Source organism: Peromyscus californicus, unplaced genomic scaffold (assembly GCF_007827085.1).
Source record: "Peromyscus californicus insignis strain IS unplaced genomic scaffold, ASM782708v3 Scaffold_22__1_contigs__length_63687245, whole genome shotgun sequence".
In the NCBI taxonomy this organism is placed as follows: domain Eukaryota; kingdom Metazoa; phylum Chordata; class Mammalia; order Rodentia; family Cricetidae; genus Peromyscus; species Peromyscus californicus.
In genome coordinates, this window is record NW_026294525.1 from 14,808,434 (window position 1) to 14,830,821 (window position 22,388).

Consider the following 22,388-nt stretch of genomic DNA (forward strand, 5'->3'; position numbering starts at 1 on the left):
CTGGTCACAAAGGATCAATAAGGGATACCTCTGTGACTCAGCCAGGAGTATCCTCTCTATGTCCATGTTAACGTACATTGTTGTTACGGAAATTACACAGGCAATGTTCTATTGACCTACTGAAGAACGTGTCTTGGTAGGAGCTTCAAACACTCATAAAATGCCCAATTATCTTTACCTGACACATGGAAGTAAAGGCTTCATGGAAGTCTTTGCTGTGTACTCTTAATACACCAGAAAGCTGATAGTCAAAAGTGTTCTTAAGCAGAGAGATATTGTCTAATACAAAAAAAGCCTCAACATGCATTCTTTTCCTACACTCTTGGGGTGATAAAGTGGCAAGAAAAGGAGGCTGGGGTTGGTTATTATAGACATGTCTGTCAGCGTGTGTAAAACACACTTCTGTGTTTGAATGGTTTGCCAACGGGAGATAGGATTCTGCACTTCTATAGAAAACGACCCCCTTGAGTTTGCTTGTTCAGTTTAGATACTTGGCAAGCTAAAGTGAATCCCTGGACGAAAATCCTCTAACGGTTGTGGGAAATCAAATATCCAGATGAAAAGAGATGTGGTCAGTCTTTGACAATGCCCACATCAAGAATGGACCACGAGGAAGACTGCCTTAGTCAGTCACCTTTGTTGGGATGTTTCAGAATTGTGCAAAGGAGGTGTGTGTCTCTCCACTGTCCTTAGTTGAGCCAATCCAGCTGTTACAAAGGCAGATGAATGAATGTGGTATTATACATATGAGAAGAATTTCTGGTTTTGATAAACCAACCATTGTTTTGCAAAAGTAAATATAATTAATCACTTTATTTGTTCATTAAAGAAATTTTTTGAACACTGTTCTGCATGTCTATTATATATACCAAGCTCTCTGATTGGTCTTAGGAACATATGGAATAATTTTAATTTATTTACCCCTTCATTCATGAGCTACAAAATCAGGCTTCTCTGTTCTACACTGATTTTACCTTCAAGTAACTCACAGGGTAAATGCCTCCTTAAGTCTGTACAGCAGCAAGAAACTAAAATCCACATTATTGTAACCTAGTCATTCCATAGGCAAAGGCCTCACCCACGGACTAGTTACTAGTGAGTCGCACGCTTCCCCTAGATCCTACGCATCAACCTGGTTTGTCAGGCCCTGCCCTTCTGTGGACCTTAGAGTCAAATGTGACAGGCAGAGAGCAGACATGAGGCTGTATGAACAAGATGATCCCTAATCACTGAGAATGAAGCAGGCAAGTCAGCAGAAGGTCTTGAACAAGTTTGTCCTTGAAGAGGTGACACACACACACACTAAGGCCTGAGTACTATGTTTTGAGGTCACCCAGACATATGTGTTTTCATTGGGGCAAATAAGAACTTTTATTTTGACAGGAGAAATTGTTCCGGCTTTGGAAGTCACTAGGAAGATCAGTAAAGAAGGCCAAACAATGCCTTTGTAACAGCTCTGGCTGTCCTGGAACTCACTTTGTAGACCAGGCTGGCCTCAAACTCACAGAGATCCACCTGCCTCTGCATCCTGAGTGCTGGAATTTAAAACGTGCATCACCACTGCCTAGTTACATTTTCGTGGTTTTTTGTTTTGTTTTGTTTTTTGTTTTTAAATAAAATCAGAAGCTGCCGACATACCATCTTCTTCTCAGGCAGCCCAGCCTTTCCGTGCTAAAGAACGTCTGAAGCCTCTGCTCACATTTCAAGCCTTGAGCATCTTTTCTCCAGCTTACTACCACTGTGCCCCCCTCTTTCCTCCACGTCTCATTCTTTTCTTTTCTGTTACTATGAATAGTCTTTGCCTCAAGCCAATCATGAGATTTCCAGTTTTGCTCAATGGTTTCTTTTTTGTTCGTTTTTGTTTTGTTTTCTGAGACAGGGTCTCACTATGTGGCCCAGGCTGGCCCTGAACTTGTGAAGCTACTGACTCAACCTCTCAAGCATTGAGATCATGGGCAACTTCCACCAAGTCTAGCCCTGCTAGACAACTGCAAATTCATAACTACTTCATCTCATGGTTTGTTTGGTTTGGGTTGGTTTTTTTGAGACAGAGTTTCCTCTGTGTAACAGTCCTGGCTGTCCTGGAACTCGCTCTGTAGACCAGGCTGGCCTCGAACTCACTGAGATCTGCATGCCTCTGCCTCCCAAGTGCTGGGATTAAAGGTCTGCACCGCCACCGCCTGGCTCAGCTCAGGTTTCTTAATCTAAGTGTTAGTCAAATGACACTATAGACAAAACAAATGCACCAACTTGAAGAAATCTGAGCAAGCAGCCCCCGGAGGAATGGGAGAAGAGGGGAGTCATCTGCTCATGTCAATGATAATTTGTCTTTTAGAAATTCTTTATGTATAAAACTGCTAATTTGGAAGTGGGTTTTTTTTTTTAAATATTTCTTTTGCTGATGCTAAATCCAAGGATACAGTGGTCTCGTATCAGTCAATAATAGATACCTTTGTGTAGCTAGCAAAGGGCACAGTGATGAGGGAAGGAGTAGGTCTTCCATTATGGCTCTCCTGTCAATAGATGATTGGACCACCTGGAGCAATTCTGGAATTCTATTTCTCATCTTCAAAGTAAGAAGGCTCAGATAAATGAATGACTTTCAACCCATCTTTAGAAGTGAGGTCTTCTTAAGTAAAATGCGGTATTCCAACTATAAAATAGAAGCAAAGTGCCTCCTTGCTGGAAGAGCTGGAAAAAAAAAAGGCCACAGAGACCCAATCCCTCCTCTTTTCCCCAAGGCAAGCAAGCCCTCAGCCACTTCTGGGAAATTCCCACAAAACACAGTGTCAAAAGTGCTGGCCTCAATCTTATTCCAATCCTAAAATGATGTGGGGCGGCGGGGGGGCCTCTGCAAGTCCGAACAGGAAAATCAAAGTCTTCAAAATGACACTGGAAACCCAGAGTCAAAATACTGTAGACTCAGGGGCTCCTTTGAGAAGGTAAATACCTTCACTCTTTGGGTTCTTTGATTGCTAAGCTCCGCCCCCTGGTGATCAAACTTCTTCAAATCCTCTTCCTTGGTTCCTCATTCTTGCACTGATCAAACCTCAGTGAACACCACAACCAGCTCTAGTAGCAGTGATAAAATAACAAGGTTATCCACATTTATTGAGTTGAAACGAAATATTAGTAAACAGCCGGGGCATGAAACAGCTACCGAATCCTTACAAACTCCATGAGCAAAGATCTATTCCAGAAAAGGAAACAGAGGCACTGGGAGATGATGTGACTACTTGGAGTCTCGATGAGTTGGGGAGAGCTTTGCAATGTGATTCATGGTTGAGACTCTCATCTTCCATTACCACTCACAACTCAAGCTGGTCTCACTTCCACTGCCCTGATCTTAGTGGCATCCCATCCTCTATTCAGCTTTCCCAAGCAAGCTGCAAGAGTCTTTGGTTCCGAGGACACCTAAACCCCAATGTGGAGAGCCATGAGCTTGCTCATTTTCCAGCTGCTATGACAACCAGGCTTTGAAGACTGCTACACCTATCTTTTCTGAAGGTTCTAAGGCCAAATTGATGTACCTTCTGAGTTGTTAGCCCTGGAGACTTGCCTCCTGATTTATCACTAAAGAGTCTGAAACGTTTGCATCATCTTTCTGGCAATACTCTGCCTGATTATCTACTAGTCCCTCCTCACGGCCACTTCCATCGTTAAGGTGGGGTAAAGTACATACCACAGATGCTACTTTCCATCTCTGCTCCTTGTTTGCCAGTCACCCAATTTCCTTTGAGCATATGTAGTGCACCTAAATCCCAGCACTTGGGAGGCAGAGATTGGGGCCAGCTGGGGCAAGCTAGACTGGTTTCTGTCAGAAAGTACAGGGTTCAAATAAGAGAGGCTACTTTACTTTATATAAGGTGGAGAGAGATAACAAAAGATACCTGGTATCAACCTTTGACCTCCACACGTGCTTGTATATAGGTGTGAACACACACATATATATATATGTGCACTAAAAACATGCATGCACACTATATATATGAATATATATAATCTCTTCTGTGTTTATACCACATACCTGCATAGACTAAACTGTCTGCAGAGAGCAGTGTGTCATATTTATTCTATATACCTAACACCTAGGAAAATATCAATATTATTAATTTAAAATAATGGACCTATAAAAGACTTGGTAAGGTAGGAAGTACAGTTTAAGCCACAATCACAGTGTCTTTTGTCAAACTGTCACAAATTAAAACCTACCTTTTCCAGAAGAATTCTGGATATTCTATGAAATTCTTAAATGTTTTTAAGTTTAATTCTAAATATTTTTATAATTTTTATTTAAATTCTATTTATATAAATTATATCCTATAATTATCATTTAAACTCTATTTCCAAGTTTAATTTCATTATCCCTATTTTCTGACAGTTTCACATCCATGTACTACACATGGTGATCATCACACCCTTCATTGCCCCATCTCTACCATCTCTGTCAACCTTCTTTCCTCCACAAATCTCTCTCTCACTTTCATGTCCACTTGTTTTATTTTGGGACACATCAAGATAAACCAAAGACATCTGTGTGACTGTGGCTTTGGACCTATGTGCTGGAACCTCTTGAGCTCAGCGACACAGTGGTGGGTACTCAATGTACTCAACTAATGACAATGTTTCCCCCACTCCCAAATCTATCAATAGCCAATAGCTCAGAGGTAAAGGATAGGGCCCGGAACCCCTTCTCTTCCTTGCCTGGTTGTTGATAGGGCTGGTCTTACGTGCCCCCAATGCCACATTTAGTGTAAGCCAATGATTAGAATATTGTTGTGTTGCATATAGGGGATGACATTTCACATCTCTCCACCCTGTCTTCTGGCTCTAACATGCTTCGTGTCTGCTCTTCCACAGTGACACCCAAACCTTAGAGCGGATAGTATGAGCAGCTGGTTTAGGGTGGGCTTTTATCTGTCACTTACTCTCTGGCCCACTGCTAATTGTAAGAGAAGGACTATAATTTGGGGATCATTTGTATAGTTTGTTAGTAAGATATTTTTAAAACCATACAGTGTAGGAGAAGGAGCTTAAGTATGCTGAGCAGAATGTGAAACAAAACCAAGAGAAATCTACTAACCTTATCAAGGTAAGGCTCCCCATCGCCCACATGGCTTCAATAGCCAAACAAGCTCCTTCTACCCCACTGAAGGATGTTGTAGCAGTCATATGGAGTGGAACTTTCAAGAAAGAAACACAGGATTGTACAGATGTCTCCTCTGGATAACTGTGTTTACTCTTCATCATTATTATGTCGAGCACCCTGCCCCCACTGCCCCTTTATGAAATATTTCCAAAGCCTCAACTTCAAGCCACAGAACACACAGAGATCATATCATCACCTTTTAGGACACTATGGAAGTGAGTCAATGACATTGTTCTAATTTACCCGAAGCTTCTTTGAGAAACAAAGGCAAAGAATCCTCCCACGTGCTCCATGATTGGCACTAAAATGAATTGTCCTGGAAACCATGAGCGAACAAGGCTTGAGCCCACCCTCAGCTTTTCAGAAAATGTTGTCACTTCTTCCCCAGCTCCTAGTCCTTCCTAAGAACCCTGGCTGCTCTCGGACCACCCAGACCCCAGTCGGGGCTTAAAACGGAGTCTGAAGCAAGGGAAACAGGGCTCCTCCCAATGTGGAGCGCTCCAGTCTGCAGACAGCTAATGAAACTCTTGAGGCAGTGTCCTTCTCTTCCGCCCACACTTTATTGAAACGCTTTTGAGTCGTATTGTGTTGTAATTACATGCTATAGGAAACTCTACAGACATCTGCTTCAAGGATTGGGCCCTCGACTCTTACTAAAACATTTCAATTCCATTTTCCTGGGCGTACACTCTCCAAATGCATCTGTGAGGGCCCTCCACAAGTATTTCCATTTCGCATTTCAGAGAACTTAGAAGTAATGCAGGTTCCTGGCTTGGCTGTGGATGGATAGATGGAGAATGTCCTTAGGAAGGCTGGGGGTTGATCTCTCTTTCCTTCCTACACTTTACTGTGATATTTGACTCACACAAAAGAATTTTGGTAATAAAAGTTTTAGAGAGAATAATAAAACTGAATGCCTTTTCCTCAGCAGCCTGTTTCTCTTTTCATTTTCTTTAAGAAAGTTGTTAAAGAGATTTACTCTATTGGCATTTCTTGGTGGTTCAAACCTTTTGTATATTGTGTAAGACATAATTCTCAACCTTGAGATACATATTTTTTCTATACATTTTCACCTGTGGCTTTGACATCCTTCATCTAGTATTAAATGCCCACATATGGGGGGGCGTGGAATCAGACTTCTTTGTTCTGTGCAGAGAGACCGTCTCCTAAGAGAGGACTTGATGTTTTTCCTTTCCCTGAGCATCTCAGTGCTTCCTGTGACACAGCCCAGGTCCTGTGCTCTCTTCTCTCCTTTACTAGCCACTGTACTTAATTCCATATCAAACCACATTGTCTGAATTATGACACAACTTTGTGACTTTTCTATATTAGAGTGCTCTTAACCCATTGCCTAACCTTTTGGGGTACATTGAGTGGTCCTTGACCTTCCCATATGAAAGTTAAATGACCATAGGATTAGGTTTGTAAGCACACACATTTATAGGTCCATTTGTGATGAATTAACACATTTTCAGTAGTGAATATTCCTCATCATAGACATTCTACGACTTTCTTTTCAAAGCTTCATGAACTGTCTGCCAAGAAAGGTTTATAATTTCCTTGGTACAGTTCTTATAATTTCCCTAGTAAACTTATTCCCAAACAACTGCTAAGAATATATAATTTTTTTTAAGTTAGCAGAAATAGATTTGATTCTGACATGATGATGAATTAGAACACTGTCTACATATTTTTAATAAGGGCAAATATCAGAAAAATAAGGAAGTTCTTACCTAAGACTGTTTTGAACAGAATATATAATCTGTCTAATCCTTCATGTTTTTAAATGGAATTTTGGAATTTATGGGGTACAATTGTTGAAAAATGGAAAATAGTCTCATAGGCTTTCTCTCTTCATGACTAACAAGCTATAAAAGCAGAACAGTGTAACACACAACCTGAAGTGTCTTATTCTGAGTGAGCTGAAACCACAAACATGCATAGGAACCACCTATTGTTCCCCAAAGTAGAATTCATTCTGTCATTAAAATGCCCATTTGGGAAGGGGGCACTTGCTTTGGAAGCATAAGTGGTTGAGGGCAGAGAAGAGAGAGTAACAGAGAGTGGATATGATCAATATGTATTTTATATATTTATACATTATATTATTATATATGATATATTACATATGACTGATATTGGCAAAGAATAAATTTTCAAATATTAAGTCCCTTTGGACAGCCTATATGGTGGTTCTGACTCCACCCAACGTCAGATAATGCCATGCTTCTGTTCATTCCAAGCTGCAGTCTTTGCTTGCTGTTTGTAAGAACTGTGCATGACTCGAGTTCTTGGGATTATAACGGAGGAGAAAGACCCAGCCCATGGACTACGATACACAAGATGTAACAGTGAATGAGTCTGTGGACATCATTGGTGATGGGAAGCAAAGGAAGAGAAAGAGTGAAAACAGAGAGGAAAAGGATTTAAAAGGAAAATACAGAGGAGACAAGGAACAGTGGTCTTTTGGTTTCAAAGTGCTCTGGAAGAAGACATGGAAGAGGCTGGAAAGATGGCTCAGAGGTAAGAGCAGGTACTGCTCTTCCAGAGGACCCAAGTTCTGTTCCCAGCACTCACACAAGGTGGCTCACAATCACCTGTAACTCTAGCTTTAGGGATCTGATATCCTTTCTGGCATGTATAGGAACTTATACACACACACTGCCATAGACACACATGAATGCACACGGGTGTGCATACACACACACACACATATGCACACACAAATAAAATAAAAATAAATACTTTTAAAAACATAAGATGAGAAAAGAATAGTCATGCATACTGTAATTAGCTTATGATCCCTCACAGGTATCAACAGAAAGTAAACTCATATCCCCTGTCTTGACAACCACACTGTAGGAGCTTTGATGTACTTAACATTATGAAGTTTAGCACAGATAATGCCAGTACCTGCAACTGAAGTGTGATCAAAAGATGCTGAGTGACAAGCCACCTTCATTCACTACTGTTCATAATAGGAAATGAACAGCTTCTAAAGTTTTATAATAAAAATCAAAAAATAAATTCAATAATTCAATCGACAATAGCAAAAAAAGGAAAATATCAATATTTTAAAATTGTAATCAGGATGATTTTTTCCAGTTCCACTCATTTGTCTTCAAATTTCCTGATGTCACCTTTTAACAGCTGAGCAATACTCCATTGTGTAAACATACCACATTTTCTTTATCCATTCTTCAGTTCAAGGGCATCTAGGTTGTTTCCAGGTTCTGGTTATTACAAATTGAGCTGCTGTGAACCTGGAAGTTGTCCTTCCTGCATGATCTACCACACCCACGCTGAACCAAGACTTCGCCCAGCCTTTGCTACACATAGGCTCATTATGACAGTAGTTAAGCTTGTCTTGACAAACTGTGGGCATTGACAGCACTTTGTTTATCCAGGTTCCAGATGGATACTTAGTATCTAGGAAGTATGGGCACATTAACAATACAGTTAGTAATCTTTCCTTACCATAATTCCTGCATTATCTCTCCAATGGGCAGATCTTAGATTCTATGCTAGTGGTGAACATGTGCATGCAGGTTGAGAAACTGGTTCATTCTTTTTTGTTCTGTTTTGGGCTTTTGTTTGTCTGTTTGTTTGTGTTTTGTTTTTTCAAGACAGGGTTTCTCTGTGTAGCCCTGGCCGTCCTGGAACTCTGTAGACCAGGCTGGCCTCAAACTCATTGAGATCCTCCTGCCTCTGCCTCCCAAGTGCTGGGATTAAAGGTATGCACCAAACTGTTTCATTCTTGTGGAGTAAAATTAAAGAAGACATTGAAAGTTTGAGTTTAATATCTCTTTTCTAATGGAGAGAATAAAACAGCCAAGTAGAATATAGACTGACTCAATACAACTCTTTAGAAGCGTCATCACAAACACTTGATCCTTTTCCATGGCGTCACGGGTACCCACAGAGAGAAGACAGTAAGTAACATCAAGGTCAAGACTGAAACTTAAGAAGACCATGACATCAAGAATAAACCATTTCAGCTTTTCACAACCAATGGGAATAGGCTCTTTATCCTCAGCCAAATACCTATCTACTCATAAAATTGAAGGCGACTATCAGAAAAGTAATGGATTAATATTAATACTCTGCCAAATGTGATATTACAGAGCTATGTAAACTACACTCTCTTACCTTAATAAAGTCATCAACATTCTCTGGTTCCTTCCCATCAACCCCAAAAGAATGCGCATAGAACTCTTACCTTTAGAGTTGTGTGTATATATATGCAAGGGTGTGTGTGTGTGTGTGTGTGTGTGTGTGTGTGTGTGTGTGTGTGTGTGTGTTACAGTATACTTCTAGGCAAGATGATTGTAAAATGAGCATACCCATTCCATGCTAAACATCAAGAAGGAATCAGCATATCAATGCAGTTGAAGAATGGGTTGCTTTTCACTCAGACTCCATGGCCATGCAAACGTGATAAAAGAAATCAAGTTGGCATGAACACTCTGAGATTGGGGAATCCAAATATTTTGAGTCACTCATTTGCACACTAGAATTGCCCCACTACTAGATAGTAAATGTCTGTCCCCAACTCTATCTCCTTTTCTGTACCTTCCAGGATCTCACAAACCCCTATGGCTTTGTCTACTAGTTACTTGTCTGTTTGCTGCAACAAACTGGCTTGCAGTTTGGGGAAGTCTGGTGGCAAAAGCCTGAGGCAACGGAATGCATTGCATCCTAAGGCAGAAAGCAGCAACCTAGTCCCGTACCCCATCCTGGGGAATGGTGCCATTTGCATTTAGGTGTATATCTCAATTAACCTAATCTAGATAATCCCGCACGGGCAATGCCTACAGACTTGTCTCTTTACAGATTATAGTTGCTGTCAAGTTCAAAGTCAATATTAACCATCACGCTACTCTTTTATATTCAGTAAATAACTATTGAACTGAATTCTAAATAGCATAGACTTTAAATTAGCCACCTCCCCTTACAGTTGTGCTTACACAGCACTCATGAAAAGAAATGACCTGACTAAGAGATGCCTTAGTGGCAGAGTATGTGCCTAGCATGCCATAGGTCCTGGGTCAACCCTAATGTTATGTAGGGGGATAAAAGTGTTCTTTGCTATGTCAACCTGGATAAATTGCTGTAATAAAATCATATGATGGTGAAATTACTCAATCACCCTTGTGTTGGTAGTTCTGATTTAAACAATATTAGCATATGTTAAAATTAGACAGTGAAAATGTTATTTCAATTTAGCAGATGTTTAATTGTTCAAAATACATGGCAACTAAAAACAAAGCAGTGTATAAAAATTCAAGGAAAGCCAAATTAACCTCCTACACAGGATTAAGTCTTTGGTTGAGATTCTGCCTTTCCCAGGAACAATTATATATATTGAGTGGATCCTTACTGCTTAAGGGCTTAACTCCCTTAAGGACTTAAACACCCATGGTTTAACACATCTATAACACAGTATTGCTTGATTGCTTTTGTTTTTAAGAGGAAACCTTGGTCTGATTTTTTGTTGTTGTTGTTGTTGTTTTAACTGTTTCCAATGGAGTCTTTGCTTACACTTCCATGATTAATGGGTAATCAAATATAATTTTTCTGAAATATTATTATATATATGTTTTAAATCTTTATTGAGATGTAGTCCTACACCATTTTAGGTGTAGTCCTACTAAATGTATATAGCTCAGCCGTTTTTAGTCCAATAGATAAATTGATTACTCTCCCATCAGAGGTAACAGCACTGATGTGAGGGAGCCGCAAAATAAGAGTGCTGATGCTGAGACAGCTTTCTCTTTTTTATCTTGTCCAGGACCCCATCAGAGGGAATGGTGCCAGTCACATTCAGGGTGAGTCTTCCTACCTCAATTACCCTGAAATAACTCTTACAGGCATGCCTGAAGATTTGTCTCTTTAGTGACTCCAAACTTAGATCAGTGTGTGTGTGTGTGTGTGTGTGTGTGTGTGTGTGTGTGTGTGCGCGCGCGCGCGCTGCGCGCGCACGCGCAGATGCATGCATGTGGGGGGATCAAAGGTCAATGCTGAGTATCTTCCTCAATTGCTCCCTACCTTATATTTTTGAAACAGTCTCTGCCTGAACCTGGACTTCACAGACTTGGCTAGGTTAGCTAAACATTGAGTCTGAGTGTCGCCTGTCTCCATCTCCTAGTGTTAGAATTAGAGGCACACTCTGCCACACCCAGTTCTTATGGGGGCGGGGGTTGGGATAAGATCTAAGTCCTCATGTTCATGTAGTAAGCATTGTGCTGGTGAAGCCATCTTCGTAACGCTAATTTCACCCTTTTTTGGTGCCAGTTTTACACTTTATAGCTCTATGGTTTGTCCAGGCATGAAAGAAAACACTTTGGGAAATAATCAATTAATCCACCTGGTAAGTGGTTAAAGTCACAAAAGCACAATTAATCAACAGCTCCAGAGTGAGAGTATAGACTAGTAAAATGCGTTCATACCTAGATTCTTATGCACTCAATGAAATACAGCATCAAAGATAAGCCAGGGAAGACCATGCCCATTAAAGAAGTTGAATAAATGTTACCTTCTTTCTCTCTCCTTTCCCATCCATCTAGTTCCATAAAATGGAAAGGAAAAAAGACTGATGAACAGAATTTCTTTTCCAAATCTATTGCTAAATTAACAGATGATGATTATTCATCCATTAATACATTTATATGTTGTGTAATGGTCAACTCGGGGACAAATGGGGCAGAGCCAGGCAAAGCTGAGGGTTTCGGGCCTTTGTCAATACTCTGGAGAGTGAGTGAGAGCCTAGAACAAATCTACCGGATAATTGGAGCTATCTCCTACTGAAGGCCAGATTTGCTCATAGGTGTTGCATTCTCTACACCCCTCCCCCACAGCCTGCTCTCCTGCTTCCCAGTGTCTGGTGAGAGCCTCATGGCCAATAGCACACCCTTCTCAGGAGGCAATTCTGAGCAGGCAACAGAAAGGGAGGCCCTTCTCCTTATGCCCTAAAAATACATGTGGAAAGATTCCCATTCTGAATTCATTAACTTATTTCAGAACAACATATTTTTAATTATTTCCAGTAAAAAAAAAAAATCTACGAAGAATTTAATGATGTCTTACATGGGAAAGGGAGTGAGAAGTCAATAAAGCCATTGCTGGAAGCATTGCAAAGGGATTTTTTGCACATTTCTTATTTGCAATTTTTCTGAAATATATTTTAAAATCTAAAATGAGCATGCTTTTGTTTCTAGTAAATGAGATTTTTTTCATTTGAAATGAATTTATTATGAGAAAACACTCCACTCTTTCTTAGAAAAAGCAGACTGTTCTGTCCAGTGGAGCAACCTGTTTTTCCCTTAAGGGAAGGGAACTTATTCCTGTTCCATGCCTACAAGCAAAAGAACTTTTTGTTGTTCAATACGATTTCCTGCAGGCAGAGCCTCCTGATGTGGGAACGATGGAAAGAGCTAGATCAACAACTCTCTGGCCAGAGGCTTGGTAGAATTCTGCTTGTCGAATTAGTCCCTGCTTCTCAGATGCATGAATCATTTTTTTTCCCCTCTGAGAGTGAATGGGAATCAAAAGAGAGAGCTTTGGCTTCCGGAGAAATCCACAAATATTTCTCAGAATTTGTGAGCAGGGATGGCTCCAGCAAAACAGCCCCTTGGAAAATGGAAAGTCTTCGGAACAGGTCATTAGCATTGTGTCCTCTCACATGGACTCTGCCTTCCAGAGACATCGAACTTGGCTCCTACAAAAGCCAAGAGACCCCCACCAAGAGTGATGCATGAAGAACACGGTTGTTACTGTGTTCAGCCTGTATTTGTCTAGTGTGAGAACACATATGGGACTAAATGAAGAGACTCATTCCTACTAGACTCAGAAGGCATATTTTGTGCTTTCTAGCGCCAAAACACACCAATGGATTAGGTGCTAGAATGGAAAATGAGCTCTCTCCATTTCCTGATTACTTTCACAGGCATTCTTATTTAACTTTCCTCTTATAAAACACACACACACACACACACACACACACACACACACACACACACACACCAGCCGAAGGGAAATTACTAGCTTTTTAAAATTTATTCCATGTAATAACCTTCCTTTCTTGGTCTTTCACAAGAAGATTGAATGGCACAGATTATATGGACCTCGTTGCTGCAGGATCTGAGAAAGGACCAGACATGGTGGGCAGATGGAGCCTGGCAAGGACAAAGTTGGCTGACAAGCTGGTGGCTACCAGGAAAGTCATAACCCAGCAGAATCAAGATATCATGGGTTGTCATCAGGGAGTAAATAAGGCTATGATTCTCTTTTAAATGAACACAGGCTAGGAATCATGCTCTCTGCTCCCGAACGTGGCATGGCAGCTTATTGGTTTTAGTCTCAAAATCACCAATTCCTACTTGCCAATACAAATAATTCAGTGACTCAAGGAAAGGGTGGGCATGTTCTCTTCTCGTGATGGCCTTGTAAGGCACAAATGCTTGGATTAGCAGGGAAAACCTGAGAAAACAAAACATGGACACAACCAATAGTAGTACACTCCATCTCTTGTTGACAGCCATGGTAACCCACAGGTCACAAGGATATATAGGATGTGAGGCTGTCTTCTTTTTCCATTTCTATTCAGTTGAAAATGTCCTTTTGGAGGTGGCTCACCTTTCAGAAGTAGCATCCCAAAGCCGAACACACAACCACAATGAAGATGCTAATCTCAGTTCCTATATCCCAGCTCTTAACCAACTACGGTGCTTTGAAACTTATAGGTATCTGTATTTTGTTATTAAAATGTTTATTGTATATTGCACATTATGCTGGGAAGGACAAAGGTAGTTGATCCTAATCAGAGCACTATCTCTCTCATAGAGGTAGGAAGCCTGGAGAGTGAAATTTATAAGCACATTGCTGGCCAACCCTCAGAGCATCTTCCAGGCTATACAGTTTCTAAGGGGTTTCTGTTCACAATCCTCTTCCCTATGGTGCATCTGTCAGAGTCACCAGAGGCCATCATCTGCAAACACTAAGAAGGGAATTAAATAATGCTGAAATTGAATAAGATTGGACAGCATGTCAATGATTAGAGGATATAGAATATTTTATGTTCTAGATCATATTTTACCTTTTATTACAGACTTAAATATACATCTTTGGTTAAGTACTTTAGTCATTACTAATACCTATCCAAAGTAGAAAATGAGTTTGTCATTTTCTAATTATGTTCGCATGGTACCTAAGGTAGAGGTTTTTGTTTGTTTGTTTCAGACAGTAACATGCTGTATAGCACAGACTGGCCTCAAACTGTATATTCTCCTGTCTCATCCCCCACAGAGCTACAATTACAGGAATGTACTATCAGGCCCACATTTTCTAAGTATTTGTGATTGTACTAAAATCTTAAATAATGGGTAGGTTCTAGGAAAAATAAGATCTGTTGCTTATCTCCTTTGGAATTTAGAAGTCACTTAAGAGGTAATATAATCACAAGCTAAATGCAACTATGCATTAAAAAATTAAAACTCTTCCAAAACAGATGGATACTAATTTCTGCAAAGTCTACAAAGGAATAAATTATACGTGAGTTTGATGACAATGACAGCTGAAATATTTATCAGTCTGTGGGTCCTTTTCAATGAGGCACACGTCATTGGGATGACCACGGCCAGGGCCATTAAAAAGTATTTGTTGAGTACCACAGAAGACATTATATGTTAGTGGTAATGCTAAGGTGGACAAGCTTTGGTTCTGGACCACAAGAAGTTTATGAGCTGGTAGATAAAACGACATACTGCCATCTAGCAGGATGAGACTCCAGAGGGAGTAGAAACTGGCCACTAAGGACCCAGGCAAAAGAAAACCTGCTTTCTGACCAAGAAGAGAAATTTTAAGGAAAGTTTTATGGAAAATTGGTATCTGAGATGATGAGCCTTAATGTTTCTAACAAGAAGAGCTTTTCAGAGCAGTGGAAGAAATCTATGAAGCTGGGCACACTTCTAATCCCCAACCACTGGAAGGCTGAGGCAGGAGGATCATGAGTTCACTAACAGCTTATGTGACATGGTGAGACTCTGTCACAACAGGCAAATCAAAGTACCAAAGCCAATTGTTTAGAACTTGAATTTGACATTTTGTTGCCAAATCAACTTGAATTTGACATTTTGTTGCCAAGTTGCAGTTCAGCTTCAGCAGCCAGATATCTTGAACCTGGACAAAGTCACCTAATCCCCAGCATTCCTTCTTGGACTCTCATTCACTGGCCTTCTTCATTTATATTATCTGACTGTGCTTGCAATACCTGTGTTCATGAAGCTTATTAAAGATGTTCCTGACTCACACATGCAAGAAGTCTATGTAGTACTTTTGAGAGAACTTGAGTGTCGACGGTGACTTAGTCGGCAGGCACCGAGACTGCAGTGGTACATTCAGGGCATCACCTCTGGTGGCACTGAGCATGGGAGACTGAAGGAGAGGGAGTGGAAACAAGAAGCGAGACACAGGGAAGCAAACATATTGAAGATGAGACCACGAGGAAGCCATCAGCTGTGGTCTGGAGACAGACGGAAGGTCTGCATACAGAAGCTGTTCAGAGAAAAACTTGACAGGTGGCTGGACAACTTGGTAAGGGAAGAGGCGGGAGCTATTATTTGTCTACATGGTGATGTCACCAAGATAGAAGAGAAAAGCAAAGAACCAGAATAAATAAGAAAGAAGATGCATCCGGTGTTGGGGATGGGTCTCCACGGTGTGCAGGACAATGACATAGGACTGTCTAGTGAAGTTGAGTTTTCAACAAAAATTTGGCCTCCACCCACTCCCTGTCACAGACAGGAAACATCTGAAAGTGTCTGAACATATAACATCTTGTCATACATGGGATGGGTTGTTACCAGGGTCTAGGAGACAACTTCCAGGAGTGTTACCAAAATCCTACAATACATAAAACAGGTTCCAACCCCAAGAAAGAATGGCCCTGGATGCTAAGGAAGAAGAGGCTGAGAACACCTATCTAGAAGGATTTAAAACTCCAACTCTGGATTTTTTTAAGGTGGAAATAAAGATGAAAACTTACAGTTATTCATATTTCTGTGAGATACAGTGGGGGAATTAATCACAACAGAATACATGGAAAGGAAAGAAATTAAGTGAGAGAGAAGGATTTGTTGCAGTACCAGGGAGTATCACTTCATGGGCACTATGAGGTTTTGGAGGCGAAGCAAAGTGAGAGGCCTTTCATATTCAAAATGCAATGTTTTATGACTATTCTCAGCAAGCACATTAAGAACCTAAGAAGAGGGCTAAGGATAAGCAAGGCATTCGCCAAGCTTATGAACATCTGGAAGCCTAAACACTGAGGGCCCATGCCAGTCTTGATGTCAAAAAAAAAAAGTGGGAAAAATGAGAAGGCAAGAAAAAGGAAAAAAAATTAAGAAGAGAGACAGGGGAGGGTAGAGAAGGATAGAAGTGGCAGCTGATCTACCGTTACAAAGACATCCTCTACAGTCTGACAGAATACAGTATAGATGTAGTTCTAGGGAACAAGACGAGTGGCCTCTCTCCATGTTTGGGCAAAACACTCTATGGGCAGTAGAACCCCTTTCTAGGGAAAAATCATCAAGGTTTCCCAAAGATTAAATTAATATATAATAAAGCAGAAATCAAGGACTTGCACAGTTCTCTCTCACTTAAGTTTTGTGATAGCTTTGTTCCAGGAGTCTTGAGAGGTGTAGAGACTGTGGCTTCTCGGGTAAAATGAGGAGGAGAAGGTTCCTGCCTCCTCAGGGTGCTGTGGTGATTACATGAGGCAATTGGGAAATAAATCACTTAGCATAGCAGCTGGTGCCAGGCAAGGACTCCATTGGTGGTGGGTGCTTTAAATAATAATATCTACATCCTATTACTCTAAGAAATGATCAAAAAAGAAAAGCATCCAGGACCACAGTCCAAGGCAACCCAGTGTAATATGTTAAACCGGGTAGCTGAAAGCTGAAATTAATTCCTAGAACTGCTAGTGCCCTTCAGAACTCTTAAAGTCAGGCCAAATTTCCTCACTTTAATGATGGAAAAATTAGAGAAAGAAATGGAAAGGTCATTGTGGTTTGGGTGTAAAGGCACCAAAATATTATGTAAAAATTTTTTTTAACGTAACAGAAGATAAAGGTAGAATTGGAACCTTCTAGTTTGTAGTTACGTGTTTGTATGGGAGACACTAGAGTTATTCTGAGACAATGGCAAGCAAACAGCTAGCCTTAGCTTTCCATGAACATGTCCACTGTGCCTCCCCTAGAGATATGCATTTGTTAAGTAAACTTTAGCTATACGACTCTTTGAAGTTCCATGGAGTGTGGAATCATGGAGCTTTGGAAACGAACCAGTGGTTATAACAGATCTGCTTCTCCAGGCCACAGCTGGGACACTCACCTGTCCAGGAGCAAGTTAGGCGCGAACAGAAGTTTTCCTGGGTGTTCCATGGAGCGCCAGATGAGGCCAATCATCAGGATCTCCAGCCAGGCACACTCCAGGAGGTGGACCTGATCGTGGAGATTTAAGTCTCCAAAGCCTGCAATACAAGGAAAGCCCCACTTAGTGTCCAGGGAACATATTCATCACTGGTGACATCAATGTGACTTGGAATTTGGACTAGAGGGCTGCTTTTTGGTAAATAGAATAAAGAAAAACCACTGATGTGTGCCTTTATTGCTAATGGCTGAATAGGAGCTTTAAGTTTTTTTAACTGTGAAAGACAACAGGGTAGATGCCTACACAATACAAGGAAAAGGAAGGTGAGACAAACTGAGTTATACTTCATGGGAAAAGTATTTTGTAAAAATCTAGCTCTGTTAATGAGTTCCCACTGACTTTAAGGGATCTTTTTTAATGTTTTAATGTCATATCTGCAAAAATACATGCACTTATACAACCCACTTAACTGTCTATAAAATTTGTACTTAGTAAATATATTCTACTTGGGCATATCAAATAACTTTACATAGCTATTGTTACTCATTTGTATTTAATGAAAACACTTAAGTGCTATAAACTTAAATTATTTAACTAAGCAGAAATTGGGACACAGATAGGACCATAGTCATCAGTTATTTCTTCATTTTATTACTGAGCCATAATCTTTTTTTCATAAAATGTAAAACAAAGACTAATGAAACAACACACGCAAATAAATCACTTGGAGAATGAATCAGATGACTAAAAGTAATGTTACAATTACTCCTTGGAGAAACCATTGATGTGTGCTCTTGTTTTCCAGTGGCTGATTAGGAGATTATAAAGTTTTTTTTTTCTTCTAACTGCTAATGACAGTAGATGCCTAAGCATCATGAAGAGGAGGAAGAAGATGAGACAAATTTGGAAAAACAAGTGGGAAGGACACAATGGAGGGGGAGAGACAAGTTTCTAAGTGCCTCACTGTGGGTTGTAAGTGACACTAAGTGCTTTCTATAGCCAGCTCTTTTCATCTTTATTCACACAGCAACCTGAACAGCTATGAGCTGACGTTCCTATTTCATGGATGCTCTGAGAGTTTATGTGTCTCTTTTTTTCATTCTTCTCTCATACAATACATGCTGATCACAGCTTCCCCTCCTTCCACTTTTCACAGTGCCCCTCACCTCCCCTCTCCCCCAGATCAATTCCCCTGCCTCCCTTCAGAAAAGAGCAGGCCTACCAGGGATACCAACTGAATGTGGGACAGCAAAATGCAATAATACCAGCCACAAACCCTCCCATCATGACTGGATGAGGCAACCCAGTAGAAGGAGAAGGGTCCCAAGGGCAGGCAAAGAGTCAAAGACATTCCACCCCTACTGTCAGGGATCCCACAAAAACTCGGAACAGAAACCTTCAGGGCTGGTGCTTTTGACTACCAGTGACACGACCTTTTCTGAGCTTTGCTGCGGAAGTTTGAATCAGGTGACTCGATAAGTCCAACCACAGAGATGCTAGAGTGACAGGATTAGGAAGTAAGCAGTATTCAGGGAGTCTTCCTAACTCAGTGTCCTGCTCTTTACAAGCAGGCATCCCTTCACTCTCTTTTTCCTTCTCTGCCTCCTCTTCAACTGCTTGTTCTCACTGATCCCGGAGAACGGCTGTGGACATCCTTCATTATTGATGCTGTCTTCTTTGTGTTCCATTGATGTCGCTGTCCTCTGTTAGGATCTATTCTTATTTAATGGTGCTGGTGTGCTTTTGTCAACTTGACACTATCTTGGACATATCTGGGAAGAGGAGATCTTAATTGAGAAAATGCCCCCAACTAGATCATCCTGTGAGCAAGCCTGTGCGCCATTGTCGTGAGTGATGATTGATGGGGGAGGACCCAGTTCACTGTGTGTGGTGCCATCCCTGGGCTGGTGGTCCTGGGTGCTCTAAGAAAGCAGACTGAGCAAGCCATGAGAAACAAGTCAGTTAGTCACACTCATCTTGTTCATGTCCTCTGCTTCAGTTCCTGCCTCCTGGTTCCTGTCCTGCTTGAGGTCCTCAGTGATGGACTGTCACCCGGAAGTACAAGATGAAATAAAGAGTTTCTTCCCAAGATGCTTTTGATCATGATGCTCACAGCAATAAAAACCCTAACTGAGACATTAACTAAGACGTGAACTGTCAGTATATGACTTATCAGGCAGACATTTTTCTTGGGCATTCTTGAGAGTTGCCCAAACCTCAGCACCAAACCATTAGCTTGTGACTTCATATGCATTTCATGAAGTGCCATATTTCACATAATCCTGACTTACTTGATGACAATTCACATAGAGACTTCAGCCACACACAGACCTCGGGGTCACTTCATTCATTACTGTCACTTCATTCTCAAACATCATCAAGACCTGAGAAGTCGCGCAACATCTTCATCTCCTTTCTATTCCTGCTATTGACACACAGGGCCCGTTCCTAATAGTCTCTTACCCCCTTTCTGACTTCTTAATTAAGACTCATCTGTGCCATGTTGATATAAGAATGGCTGTTCTACCTGCCTCTACTAAAGGTACCTCCCCATGGGAAGCCTTACCTTCTTGTAGGAGGGAATGGGGGTGGGTTGGGAGGGGGAGGCTGGAGGGGTGGGAGGAGGGAAGAGGGGAATCTTTGATTGGTATGCAAAATGAATTTAAAAATTTCTTAATAAAAAAGGGGAAAATGGCTGTTCTTTTGTGTGCGTAGAATGCTATTCCATCACATAGACATACCCTGCAAATACATACAGGTAATACTTACACTGGACATTTGGATTGTTGCCCTTTTTTGGCTATAACTCCTAAATCTGTCACAGGCAGGTTTTGAACAAGTCTCTGGATGGATGGGTGCTTTCGCTGTCCTTGAACAAATGGCTAAGAGCACCGTGGTTGCGCGGAGCTAGCAATGCCTGTCGAAAGGGGTGTGTCACTTTGTACACCCACCAGCAGTCTCTGGAGCCCCAGCTGCTGTCTTCGCCAACCACTCACTATGCCGTTTCAAACTAATGATTCTCTCCCACTTACTTATCTTGACACACAAACGCACGCTGACGCCAGCACGGGAGTGCCGCAGCACACGTACGGGGGTCAAAGGACAGTTTGTCAGGTCTCTTCTACCGCGTGGGCTCTGGGGATCCGACCCAACTCGACAAGCTTAGCCGTAAGCACCTGTGCATGCTGAGCTGCCTCGCTAGCCCGGTCATTTTCATTTGAAAGACGCCAGTGGAGGTACACGGGCATCACACATGGGGGCTGTTTATATTTGTATTTCCCTACTGTAAAGTATCTTTCCAAATTTACCATCCGATCTTCTTGGTACCGTATATTTGGGTTAATTATACCCACATGTCTAAGTCCTGCTAGGTTGCTCATCTCCTAGAGACACAAGCCATGTGATTTTTATCTGATCCTGTTTTTAAAAATCTCTAATCCATCACACCATTCACTGCCACACTGAGCCATTCCAAAGTCCGTAACAGTGTAGTCTTTATCAGAGTAGATGTCTTTCCATTGGCAAGAGCAGATTCCATTCATGTGACTCAGGACTAGTGGCTACCAAAACAAGGAAGGGTGCATCTACTCTTAAGAAAAGTCTTAGTGGTTGGGCTGCAGGATTTGGTCTGAGGTCTGCTTGGAGGAAAGGGAGCAGGGACCTCTGGCAGGTGCAGCTCTCTAGAGAGTACTGGGTCAATGTGGAGCAGCCTAGCTTGGGAGAAGCAAGATCATGTCACATTACTCGCTTCTCTTTCTTGCTCCCTTATCCTATAAAACAAACCCAGGCAGCAGAACATGAGGTGAGAGTCCTCAGAGAAGTTCTAATTCCTGAATCCATCTCTTGAACTGTTTTGATTAAGTTTCTTAAAGCTAACATGAGCTCCCCTGCAAATTAAATTTACCCTCAGAAATGTTAACACTCAAAAGCAATTCTCTCTCTCTCTCTCTCTCTCTCTCTCTTTCCTCCCTTCCTTCTTTGTTTGTTTGTTTGATTCTTACTTCTTGGGATATTGACTTTTTTAGTGCATGCACAAAAACATAGTCAATGTGTGTGATTGTCAGTCATGATTAAACTTAGGATTAATTATTCCAAAACTCATATAGGTTGCAGCTGAACGTGCTCCCACACATGTTCAGAACTACACTGGGTTGCGCAACCAAACAACTGTGGAAAACCAAATGCCTTTAAACAGGATCATATTCTTCAACTTTGATTTCAAAATGGTATTTCTACGTAGGCTTGGCAGTTACAGTGACTTTTGGGGAGTTAGAGAAGTTCCCCATAACTATATGTACCATTTAAATAGGGTGATTATGAATATGTCTGTTAGTAATACTTTGAGTCAGAGGCCAGTAGGATTGCTGGGGCTTTCTGTGAAATGTAGACATCTTTAATTCTGTTTAATTATGGTTTCCAGCTGTGCACACAGCCTGCAGACAAGGATTATTATACCTGTTGCACAATGCTATCTGTAAGTTCCTCAGAGAGAGTTTGGAGGATCTTGCCAAAGAGACTGTCAGTTAACCTCCTCAAAGAATGTGTGTGTTGTCAAGAGAAGTCATTCCATGGAGCCTCTCCTTCCTTCCAACATACTGGTCTCATATTATTTGATCCACACAGGAACTAAATACATTTATGATGTGAGACAAATAGCCAGGAGTATTTTTAGCTCATAGACAATGATTATATATATACACACATATTATATATATATATAATATATAATAATATATAATATATGTGTATGTATGTATGTATTATATGGCCAATGTTTTATAGACATCATGTTTCAATTCCTTGCCCCATT

At 41.1% G+C, this 22,388-nt stretch overlaps 1 protein-coding gene across 2 annotated transcripts in view; it reads right to left on the reverse strand.

Moving 5' to 3' along the window:
• Esr1 (estrogen receptor 1) overlaps positions 1 to 22,388 on the reverse strand; it is a 259,201-nt gene that overhangs the window by 44,044 nt on the left and 192,769 nt on the right. For both annotated transcript variants that reach the window (XM_052750952.1, XM_052750953.1), the window contains exon 6: positions 17,540 to 17,678. In XM_052750952.1, coding sequence (XP_052606912.1) covers positions 17,540 to 17,678 — 139 coding nt within the window. The remainder of the gene's footprint in view (positions 1 to 17,539; positions 17,679 to 22,388) is intronic.